At 32.0% G+C, this 13,165-nt stretch overlaps 1 protein-coding gene and 1 long non-coding RNA gene across 2 annotated transcripts; one reads left to right on the forward strand and one right to left on the reverse strand.

Moving 5' to 3' along the window:
• Window positions 1-4,815: 4,815 nt before the first annotated feature.
• On the reverse strand, window positions 4,816-7,779 carry LOC141701858 (uncharacterized). The gene is made up of 2 exons (XR_012566927.1): window positions 7,476-7,779; window positions 4,816-5,064 (listed from the first exon to the last, which is right to left on the reverse strand). It is a non-coding gene; the product is annotated as an uncharacterized LOC141701858 (long non-coding RNA).
• Window positions 7,780-11,850: 4,071 nt separating this feature from the next.
• LOC141701863 (protein MIZU-KUSSEI 1-like) lies at window positions 11,851-12,595 on the forward strand. Its single transcript, XM_074505477.1, has one exon. It carries the CDS (start codon window positions 11,851-11,853, stop codon window positions 12,568-12,570), a length of 720 nt encoding a protein of 239 aa, XP_074361578.1. The 3' UTR covers window positions 12,571-12,595.
• Window positions 12,596-13,165: the final 570 nt, after the last annotated feature.

Genomic DNA, 13,165 nt, shown 5'->3' on the forward strand with positions numbered 1-13,165 from the left:
TTATATTTTGTCTTTCCTAATTGAGTTGACCAACTCCGTTGTCAGGTTGTGTGCTTATATAAAACAGCACGATGCACAAAAAGTCCATCGGACCCGGCTTTATCCGGAATTTAAAAAACGCGTTTTTTTAAAAAAATGAATCGTGTCAGGTTTTTTTAAAAATCGGGCCGGGTCGGGCTTCCTAAGAAATTTAATTAAAATGAGAGAGGATGAAAAATGGGGATGAGAGAAATTAGTGGAGATTAATAAGTAAAAAATGGGGAATGAGAATTAATGAAGAGAGAGAAGTAAAGAATATGAAAGCAAAGATTTTAAAGCAATATAAAAAATAATATTAAATAAGAAATTGACACATTGTCAAAATGACATCATCATAGCATAATAACTCGACGCATTAGCTATGATGATATGTGTATTCTGTTTTAATATATTATAAAATAGTTGCACATTTTTCATTACATACTTTCTATTCCTTCCGTCCCGAAAAATGTTTCCTATTTTTGTTGAACACGTTTGTCAATACACATTTTTGATGGTTAATATCATTAATTTTGTATTAGCATTAAATATAAAAACTTCATTTTATTAAAATACTTATAAATACGAATTCAACAAAATCACTAATGACTATATTTAATATTATAAATTAGACGTAAATTAATAGTCAATCGATTACGATGAATAGTGCCGGAAGTCCCGATATTTATTAAAATAATTATGCATTTTTATGTCATGTTCACCTGAGTTTAATTGTTCCTCAGAAAAGAAAAGTTACACGGAAATTGAGATATATAATTTTCAATAGAAAACATACTCCGAAACACCTTCCAATTTATTTTGAACCACAAAAAAAAATTTGCCTAACTACTTTGATTCAAGCTAGGATAGTCCAGGTATCGACTATATGCGAACAAGACCTATATTTGCAGCTGTTTGACAATTTAAGAGGCCGAAATTATGAAATTTTTTGTTGATAAATTTGTCAAATATGCAGCCAATATATATGTTAGGATCAGTATTACAGATTTCGGAAATCGAAATTATTCGGTTGAAATATCGATTTGTGATTTATCGGACAATTTTTTAAAAATCGAATAATTTATCGGCGATTTATCGGAAATCGGTCAAATCGTATAAATTTTTTTAACCGATTTTTAAGTAATTTATCAACTATTTTTGAAAAATTAGCCGATTTTTATAACAGATGTTAGGATTAGAGCATCCATAGTGGAAGTTCAGTTGGTGTCTCGATCTCTGGGAAAGGGCTTGGCCAACCAAATTTAAAAGACTTTTACATTGGAGGAGATTCTTGTAAAGTGGGCAATCCCCTACGGTGAACCGACTCATTTTTTACTTTTTAGTTTTCTGTTATTTTTTTGTTAACTTAATTTCATTTACTTTAAATTAATTCGACTCAACCGCGACTTATTAGAGGTGGGAAGTGGGCTTTGCGGTTGAGAGTTGATCCCTGTTTCTGTAAATCCATTTTTTAATGACGTAGCATCAGTTGGGCTCTAAGGGTCCGTTTGGCAATTCTGTTAAAGTGGGCTTATTGGATTATAAACCCGTAACAGCTTATTGACGAGTGTTTGTCGACCTAACTTATAGGGCCTGTTTGGCTACTAGCTTATAAGCTACTTATGGCTTATAAGCTCGTGACAACTTATTGATGACTGTTTGTCGACCCAACTTATAAGTTGAATTCACAACTTATAAGCTGATAAGTGGAAAGTTGGCACTGACGTACTTTTTTCCAACTTATTTTCATTTTTTCACTTTTTTCTAAAGTTTTGATTTTAAAATATAAATTTTTAAATATTTTCTATTAAGATTCATGAACTAAGATAATTGTATTTAATAATTATTTATTTTAATTCATTTAAATAAAAAAACTTATGACTTATAAGTAAATTTATCCAAATACTTATAGAACTTATAAATATTTATCAACTTATTACTTATTTCGCACTTAATCATTTTAAGTCATAAGTTACTTATTTTAAGATTTCTCAAACGGGCACATAAATTGAATTTACAATTTATAAGCTAACTTATAAGCTGATAAGTTGAATGTTGGTAACGACATACATTTTCACAACTTATTTTTTATTTCTCGTTTTTTTATCAATTTTAATTTTAGAATATATTTTTTTAAATGTTAATATAACTTAAAATATAAGAATTAAGATAATTATATATAAAAATTATTTATTTTAATTCATTTAAATAAAAACAATTATGACTTATAAGTTAAATTATCCAAACACTTATATAACTTATAAGTATTTATTAACTTATCACTTATTACTCCGTTATTTATTTTAAGTCATAAGTTACTTATTTTAAAATTTCCCGGCACTAAATACGGGGCAATATTGTGTATGTTCTTATTAAACACGCCAGTAAACTTCAGGGCCAAACCTGCTGAGATGCTACAAATCAATGTGATTCCTAATGAACATAGTTCTCAACTACAAATAATGCTAGAGGGACTAAGCTGCCAGAGACTTACAATAGATGGCGTTTCTTGATCTGCAATGACTGGCAAATAATAATCTGTTGCTGCATGCGAGATTTCTTCCGAAACACTTACAGACTGGCCTTCTTCTTCTTCATCATGTTCATGAATCAATGGCTTTGCATCATCAGATGTTCCAGCAGGGGCAACTGCCCCTGAATGCACATTTTCCAGGCCAAAACACCTACGTGCACCATTGATAACTAACTCAACAAAGCTCAAACACATGCTTCCTTTATTTTCCGCCATTATTAAATGTATCTTCTTCTCTTTTTTCTTGAAACATGTTGCCCATATATAGCTATAAATTCATCTACCAGTCAACACAATGCATGTAAACTTTAGGGAAATGTTAAATTCAGGGCTGTTTTCTACGTTCAAAATTGTGAAAAGAATAGATTGCCTCACCTTAATTTTTTCTTGGGGTCGTTGATGTACATCCAGAAAGGGCATTTTGATCTTTTCACAGATTATTTTGCTCCCGAAACAGCTATGAATTTAACATATCCCAAACTTTATATAATCATTTGGAGTAGGTACACCATCGGTATTCTGAATTTTTAAGCCTATAGCATTAGTTTATATTCTCTTTGTCCCATTGAGATCTTTAGTTTGATTTGCGCAGAATTAAAAAAAAAGTGGAATGCTGTAAAAAAGTAAGAAAAATGGATAAAATAGTGGGACCGATTAATATTTAAAATATAAAGTTAGTGTAATGAAAGAAAGTAGTGGATATAAATAGGTAAAGTTGCTTTTTATATTATTAAATTTTTAATATTTTTGGCAAGTTTTGAAATATTTAAAATTGAATGGGACTTTCTGAAAAATAAAGTATATATGTGCGTAAATTAAAAAAGTCTCGGTACTGATCTCACGTATCTTTCTCAATCAGATTCACCTGTTCGATACATGATGTGCTGTCCTGCTAGCTTGTGTTGTTTCTACCTTTCTAAATTTTAAGATTATTTTTAAAAATTTAAATAACAACAAAAGATCTGTTGACCTTTTTTAATATAACACTCGAGAGATCTATTACTTGCAACCAGTGTTACAGATTTCGGAAATCGGAACTATTCGGTTGAGGTACCGATTTACGATTTATCGGACGATTTTTAAAAAATCGGATGATTAATCAGCGATTTATCGGAAATCGGTTATATCGGACAAATATTTTTGATCAATTTTTGAGCGATTTATCGGTAATTTTTGAAAAATTGGTCGATTTCTATAATAGAGCTTGCAACACAAAGAACAGGAGGGGCAATACAAAGGAGTCTGCATGAATATATGGACCAAAAATATACCACTTTGAAGTGTGATTTTTTTATGATTAACCTAGTTCATTTCATTTCATTAAGGAGAGAATAGTCGATAACACGATGACAGCTCAACATTGAAAAAGCTTTCGGGACTTGGAGAATTTTTTGTTTTGATTACCATACGTTTCAATGTTGGTAAAATGTCAATTAATTTCAACTTAGTTCATTTTAATGATATACGCATTCCCTCAATCCCTCTCCACAATTATAATTTCCCAATAGCAATCTTATGGGGGAGGAAATAGAAGATGATAGGATTTTGCCACACCTAAAACCTGGAATCTTAAGGGCTTAGACAAGGTATCATTTGGGCCGACCTGAAAATAGGAAGCAAAACATAAGCAGCTGGTGCCTGAAGACATGAGAACACTGCATATACAAAAGCTTCTACAAGATTTTAATAACTCCAATCACAAGGCCTCCAGAAGATTTTATCAACTCCCATAAGTCCATAAATTTGCAAATGCTTGTAGTCTTGGAAAATTGAACTAAAACTAGAACTCGGACGAACTTTTACCGTACCCGGACAAAATCTTAACGAACCGAATACTGTTCAATAAGCTTATCCACAAAATTTCAACTAAGCAAGGAAATGGTAAGATATAGTATATAATATATACAGAAGAGATCCATGCAGCAAAAGAATGGCTCAATTATACACAAAGACCTGATATCGCATGTAGTGAGGCAAGATAGCCATAGTAACAGAATTAAAAACATGTCACCGATGTATGCCAATAGAACAAGCTATCCAACACTATCTCATTGGTAAAGGACCATCCTAACTGAACTATGTACATAAAAAACAAATTTAAAGAAAGAAAGAAAGATTTCATTAGTGCCTGGGGTTAGGACACATTTGAGACACAAATGAGTTACCACCATTTGGCAAAATAAAATAAAAAAAAAAGTTCTCAGTTGCCTCTGTTTGTCCCAAAAACTGAATAATTTTAGAAAGGGAAGAAGAGTAGTGAGAGGTGTATATTAATCCCTCCTTTCGTTGCTATTTGAAGAGCTCTCCGGGGAGAAATCCAAACCCAAGCACTTAAGGAAAGCTTGCTTAGCTATCCCCAAAAAGTGGCAAGGATGGTGAGCACGCCTAAAATGTGAGTCACTTGTTTCATCTTTTCCTGAAGAAGTCTCAGCTTCAGTAATGTCCTCGTTTCTTTCTATTTCCCTGCTTGCATGTGATCCCGGTTCTTTAAAGATCTGATTTTCCCTTGGCTCCTAGCAGAGACAAATAAACTATTCAATGAAATTCCACATATTTTATTATTTCTATGCTTCTTTATATTTTTTTAATATCGTGAGAATGAACTTTTAATACATGTTTACAGAGTCCTTTATGTTGGCAGAACAGATGCTGAAATGAAAAATTAGACAAGGTTGCAAAGATGTGTTTATTTATTATATTATCCTGTATCGTATAATTAATATAAATGTATAAAATCTTGAGTAGTTTTGCACTTCTGAACACCCCAGCAAAGCAGACCTCATGCCAACATTATTGATCATTTTCTGATTAAATGAAAACCTCTACTTTTCGACAATACATGATATACATCACATGAATGTAGGGTCCATAATGTCAAGACAAAAACTTGAAGAAAATATGTGCAAGTGTAAGAATATAGTTATGTTTGTGAATAGTGATATGGCAGTACATCACAACATGACACCTTATAAGCATTACTTTTGTTAGTAAGATAATCACCATTTTGGCTAATCTTAGTGGTGCTTCTGACTAGGGATGTGGATAAGAATAGTCTGGTCTGTCACAGTTTTCATACAATGTAAACAGAAATAATAGTCCCAATCTGTGTATAAACTAGCTGCATATACCCATTCTTGTCTAATCATGAAAAAGGGATGTCTCTCGATATTCTAGATATACGTGTTGCGGAAACTAAAGGTATACATTTTCAGTAAGATCAAATCTTTGCACAACTAAGTAAAGTATTTTCAACCTCCTACTAAGGAAGGGCTAAGTTGTTCAACAACAATGAGTCCGCCGATCAATTTTATCAATTTTCACGTTCAACTAAAGTCGGGGGATTGTATCAGTTGTAATTGATTGGTAGTTAATTAATTAGGCCAAAATGTGATATTAATAACTGAAATTGACTAGATGAACAAATAAAAAATACTATAAACTACTCTCCAAGGAACTACGAATGACGCCACAAATTTATTCCAGAGAGGCAGTCTGATTGCTGGTATGAACATAGTAGTACAGTCTTTCAACGAATGTAGTACAAAGAGTTTTAATCACGAAATCCGAAGTAAAATGATGAGACCTTTGTTTTTTGTTATACAATATAAGAGATCGAATCACAGGATCCGGAGTAGATAATAAAACCCTTCTATTGGCAGTCAATGTTACTAAATCAAAGCATGACTATAGTGTCATGCTACAGTAGCTAAAATAAGAGCTATTCTGCCTTCACTTGTTAAAAGATACGTCTCCACTTGAACAAGCCTAATCTACTATTCGTAGCAAAACAAGAACACTTCGAATATATGTTAGGACTTAGGTGCTATTAGGCCTGTCCTCAATCCCAAAAGCAATCTTGTTGAGTGAGGACTTTGTTAAAACTCATCAATCATCACCACGCAAGTCCATTCCACAACCGATGTGCAATAACCCAACAATCGCCCCCTTCACACATTAGACCTTGGCACCCGCCGAATTAACCGAGTTCAGCTCTACCATCCCTTGCCATGTGACCAAGTTCCCTCTAGACCCACTAAGAGCCAATCGGATTCGGATTGCAACATAGGCTCTAATACGACTGTTGGGTGTTTTTCAGCCACTTTAAACCTAAAAGCTAGCTCAATAGGTAAGTACTTCCTCACACATAATCAACTAAAACACCACCCTATTCACAATCAATGTGAAACAATAACTAGTTCCCGAAATAGAAAGAGACTAATCACCCCCAACAAATTAGTTATCAAGAACCTCAACCAAAGAGTCCCCCTTGTTCATCTCATAACTTCAAACCAAAGACTACAAAAAACTCCGAACATCGAAAAATCTATCTTCAAGATTCCTAAAAACCCCAACTTTCAAATTTTAATCATATCTACAAACCTCAAGAAACTGTCCCCAAACATACCCTTAAGCTAAATCAAATGTGTTAGGCCTTAAGCTTTTTCAATTGGCCTAAAACTAAACACAACTAAAACAAATAAAAAAGCAATAATTTACTCAAGTAGCAGCTTAAAACAAGATCTAATCACCATAATAACAATAAAACCAAACCCCACAAACCTAATCCAATAAAAAAACAGGCAACATGGGCACATATAGACACAAATATACACACACAAACACAAAAAGGGTATTGCTTGAACTGCAAAACTACTAATTCAAAATCTAGAAAATGCAACAAGAGCAGCTATAGACACAAATACAAAAAGGGGTATCTGGGTATTGCTTAGCAACAAAAAAGGTTACTAATTCAAAATCAAGAATTAACCAACATGGGCACCTATAGATACAACTATAGACACAAATATACACACAAATACAAACAGGGGTATCTGGGTATTGCTTGTAACAAAGAAGTACTAATTCAAAATCAAGAAAAGGCAGCTATAGACACAAAAATACACACAAACAAGAAAAGGGGTACCTGAGAAATGCTTGAAAAGGGGTTTGAAGAAGAAGGGTCATGAGCAGAAGGGGTTGAGTGATCATCAAAAGTGTAGAAGTAAAGGAGAAGAATGAGAAGGAACATGACTATAAGTTGGATCCATATAAGCCATGGTATTCTGTAGGTGTCTATTATAAGTTCATCTCCAAAATCAAACATGTGGGTGTATTGGACAGGGGGGGAGGAAGGATGGACTGAGATTGAGAATGAGAAGAAGGATAAAAAGGAAAAACAAAAAGGTGGAGAGGATGTGTGCGTTAGTTGCTTTGGCTGTGACACTCGCCTACCAGACAAAACAAGGGATTTTATTTTAATACTACCTTGCAATTTTTGGACAATAATAATAATTACACACACGTATATTTACAAAAACATATAAGGGATTTTTTGCCTATTCTCAACCTAGAGGCATAATTAGTCAAATTTTTCGTGAGCTGTTCGATCTCGTCTCGTAAAATATTTGAATTAATTTAGTAATTATCGAGCCCAGTCTAAACTCGAGCAATTCAATTTTTTTGGCGAGCCGAGCTCGAGGTTCAGATTACTCGGCTTATAAGATTCGCGAGTCTTTTCAGGTCTTCACATTTTTTTATTATAAATAAATTTGATGTTTATATTTAATATTTTATTTATATTATATATATATCGATTTGAACCAAAAAAATTTCCAGCTTTTGTCAATATTTGTAGAAATTGATCCGAGTTTTTGACCCAAACTCGAGCCTAACAAACTTTTTACAAGCCGAATTTCGAGTTTAAAATTTAAGATTCGGTTCAACTCTAGCCCGAGCTCGACTTGAGTCCGGACATTTCTAATCGATCTCGAGTCAAGTCTGACAATGTTCAGCTCGTTTTGATTATACCCTAAGCGAACCCGTATAACTTAGATCAAATGTTTTAATTATTAGAGTATTTGAATAGCGGGTTGAATTTAATTATTCAAATGAAAGTGCTTTGATATTCTTTAACAATAAGCAAAACTATGTTTTATTAGAATACAAAATATCAAAATACTAATTTGATACTCACTAGATAATTATATAACTATTTTTAAAAATTTATATTATTGAATCACAACTATTAACATGAATTGACTTCTGTTATATGTAGATTTGTTTTTTATGAGTTAGCGTCTATCCACGCGTAATTTAATTTAAATTTATTAACACTCTTTAACAATAATTAAGTAAAAATAATGGCTTTATCGATATTTAGTGTCCATCACAGCTTTCATTTACTTTTAAGTTGAAAAAGAGTTTTTTAACACCAACAAATTTTATAAGTTGTATTTAGAATTTATTAAGTAATATTAAATTAAATTAAATGATATATATTTTATTTTAAATTTAAAAATAATTTTTATCAATAATTAAATAATATCAAATGAACTGTATTGAAAAAGAAAATTATCAAATAATATTAAGTGATATTAAATTTTTTAAAATAAAAAAATGGTTGGCTCAAATATACAATTCACTTCACAAAAGAATCCTATTAGTAATAAAGTTAACCTCCTAAATTTCTATAACAACTAAATTAGCTATTGGGTGCAAAATTACAACTATATCGTGGAATTTCATAAATATAACCCGGGTTCGATTTCTTTCAACTAAATAATTTAATACTAGCATTTATTTATTATACATATTAATTTATCAACTTCAATATTTTACAAGTACCAATTTAATATTTTATATTAATATTTTAATTTCGATCCATGTTCGCACTCGTTAAGAGATTGAATTCTGTACAAATACCAATTTAAATTTTTAGTTTCGTGCATGTTAGTAATTTATAATTGTCTGTATTCAATTAGATATAATTAGATATATGTTAATTTTTTAGTTGAAAAATTCATGAGAGTAATTTTTTTCCTAATATGGACAATTTGGGTCTAAATTTGTTGTAAAAGACATGTTTGTACTTTAACAAGACTAAGACATTTTGTCAACCCTAAGTAAGTTGTATTGTTATGTTAATTTGTATTTTGTATTTGTAACACTTAAATTCTGTAAAAATGTCAAAAGAGCAGACTGGAGCCTTTTTCTATAAGCAGTGTCAAGCCTAAGAATTCTATCTGGAAGAAGATCGAGAAGATCATGCCTCAGAAGAATTATGAAGAAGTTTGGAGTTGAATAAATCTGTTTTAGGAAAAATACTCAAAGTCAAGATCTCTACAAGTCACATATTTAATGTTATAGAGAAGTCATTCGAGAACTCCAGAATGGCTTATAGAGAGAACTCAGAAAGCTTATAGAGAAATCAGAAATATCGACAAGCCAAATTGAAGACATGAAATTGGAGATATCGACAAGTCAGTTTTTCACTAGAGAACTCAGAGTTATCGACAAGTCAACATTCATTAGAGAACTCTGAGTTATCGATAAGTCAAGTTCCACTAGAGAACTCAGAGATATCGATAAGTCAAAATTCACTAGAGAACTCAGAGATATCGATAAGTTAAAATTGACTAGAGAACCCTGAGATATCGACAAGTTAAATTTGACTAGAGAACTCTGAGATATCGACAAGTGAAGAAGCCACTATAGAACTAAGAGTTACCGATAAGTTAAAGTGAAGATGTGAAGACTATAGATCTCGACAAGCCTAAATTTTCTTATAAAGAACTGAAGACCTCTACAAGCCAAACTAAATATAGAGTACTAGAGATCTCGATAAGCCAATATACTTATCGAGATGTCAAGTACTCTATAGACCTAAATTGGAGATCTCGAGGTAAAATCTCAAAGTACAAAGTTGCATATCAGTTCAATATTCAAGATAAACAATCAACAAACAATCCAACCAGCTGGATTGACAAACCTACAAAAAGCAGTTTGAAAAATGTGCAAGATTAGTGGTGAAGATTAACTGACAAAAGAAGATCAAAGTGAACACGGGGTGCCAAGATATGCTAAGTCAGAAATGGAAGATCTACTTTTCTATAAATAGAAATGACAAGTGACAGTTTAGAAAAGGTAATAGCAAGTCTTATTGTACACTGTGTAAACCATCAATTAACTAAGTTATAAAGTTAACACTGCTCCTTCAGTCAGTGGTAACAATTTAGATAAAAATCTTGTAACTCTCTCAAAAATAAGCTAAACTCTTTATCAACAAAGAGCCTAGAAATTTTGTTGCAAAACATTCTTAATTTTAATATAAAATTAAGTGAGTTTTGAATATTTGTGTTCTTTATTTTCTGCAAGCTTAATTTCTGCATAAACACATTTTACTACAAGATTTAATTTACTTTGTTTAACCAAAAACATTCAAGAAAAGCTCAAAACAGAAAAACACATTCACCCCCTCTGTGTGTTATTCATTTCCTAACAAAATTACAAAATGCTATTTAACCTAAAACTTGTATCAAAATAGTTATAAAATGACGTGACATGACATGTGTCAAAATTTTATTCATGATCGCATGTGTGATCCCGTATTATTATGAGAACAGTTATCATTTATAAAGTATTTAGGAAAAAAACTGTGTCAATATTTAGGGTTTGTAGTATTTTGTAATTAGTATTTCAATTTCTTAATTATCAAATAATAATATTAAAATGATATGTTTGGTAATTATTAAATGTATTTCTAATATGGTGTAATGTTCAAATCTCACTGCAACATATTAAAATTGTTGTTTATAATATATAATAATAAAAAGAGTTTTTTTAAAAATTATCCATGATCAAAAATATTTTTACAAAATTACTGTCATTTTTAAAAAATTGCAAAAATACCTCTTTATTTGCAAAAATACTATTTTTTTTTTGCAAAAATATGGTTTTCTGCAACTTCAACTAGATGCAATTTTTGAAGAGTTTCTGGAACTCTATGCAACCTTGTACAACCTCAAACGCAACGACAAAAACACGATTCAACTAGTTACATGATTGTTTGATTTTGCTTGTTTCCGTATTTTTACAAAAAAATTCAGGAAAATAGTAAAATTGTAAAAAAAACTTAAAAAATTAGTATTTGTGGTAATTTCTCTAACAAAAATAACTGTGTTTCGCACCGATTATATTCGATTATATATATACTATATTATTTTGTATTCTCTCCCAATATAAAAGTTTTGCTTTGTAATTCAGGAAATCATAGATTTATTGGATATTCTTAATATTTAATCGATGAGGAGTTATCTGTAATTGCAATTATGAGTAATTTTCATCATTTTTCCAACATAGTAAATAAAGAAAATTAATAATCAAAATTCCAAGTATTATAATTCTTTGTCACCATAAATTTAGAGGCTAAAGATTAAACCGAAATAATCAACCACCCCTACTTAATCATTCTCATGCATGGCATTTTAATCAACCATTGCTGATTCTAAATAGGTCCGGTAATGGGGGAGCCTAATGGAATCAGCAATGGCCCTTCACGACCGAGTCCCTCAGTGCCACCACCCCCACCATCTCCTCCCACAACTCTCATTCAACCATCCAAGAAACACCATAAACGAAAAGCCTTTCGGGTTTTTCGTCACGTTTTTCGAACACTTCCAATAATCCAACCTCATTGCAGTTTCCCAACGCTTCCTGGTGGGAGATTACCTGATCATCATGGTAACAATAACAAAGTTTGTGGCACGCTTTTCGGGTTCCGAAAAGGTAGAGTTAGTCTATCTATTCAAGAAAACCCTAGGACATTGCCAACTTTTGTGGTTGAGCTAGGCATGCAAACTAGTGTTTTGCAGAAGGAAATGAGTGCTGGATTGGTTAGACTTGCATTGGAATGCGAAAAACGGCCCGAAAAGGATAAGACAAAGCTGATGGAAGAGCCATTGTGGTCTTTTTTTTGTAATGGGAAGAAAAATGGTTATGGAATGAAGAGAGAAGCTACTGATGCAGATTTGCATGTAATGGAGCTTCTTAAGGCTGTGTCAATGGGAGTTGGAGTCTTGCCTTCGGTTGATCCGGAGGTCGAAGGACCGGATAATGAGATGGCCTATTTGAGGGCACATTTTGATCGTGTAGTAGGATCTAAAGATTCAGAAACTTTGTACATGTTAAGCCCTGATGGGAACAATGGTCCAGAGTTGAGTATTTTCTTTGTCAGATTATGATCAATGCACGGTTTTTTTGTGTTGATATTTACAATTAACAATTATTATGGGTCGGTGAAATGATAAATTTCAATTTTTGTTTAAACGTTCTTAATTTTGATAATATGCCACAAGGACCACAAGGACCAGTGAGCTATCATAGTTTTCGCCACTGGGGGAGGACCTGGTCGGGATAACAACTTTGTTTTCTTGAGTTGACGTGCAACATATATCTGAGCCTTGTTAATAATTACTGCACTGTTAATTAATTACTTAAATTTGGAGGTAAGAAATTAAGACTGAATTAGAAAATCCAACATTCCCAACTCCTAATTGCAGTAATTTATGTTAATCAAAGGCCTCTCTCAGAGCTTATCTTCCACAGATTCTTGAACGATTATTTGATTCCAACTTCCAACATTATGTTTTCTTAACTTGTTTAGTGGCAATGTTACAGTGAAGTGTCGTTACTCAGCATTTATAGAATAATGGTTAGTTGACTTAGTTCGATGATCATGTCAGTTAAGTAACCGGTTCTCCTAAAATGTCAATATAATTTGTCTTCTTCATATATTAGGAGCATCTATGCAATGTTGCATGTAAAGTCGTCAAAATG

The sequence above is a fragment of the Apium graveolens genome, unplaced genomic scaffold (assembly GCF_009905375.1).
Source record: "Apium graveolens cultivar Ventura unplaced genomic scaffold, ASM990537v1 ctg446, whole genome shotgun sequence".
NCBI classification, from domain to species: domain Eukaryota; kingdom Viridiplantae; phylum Streptophyta; class Magnoliopsida; order Apiales; family Apiaceae; genus Apium; species Apium graveolens.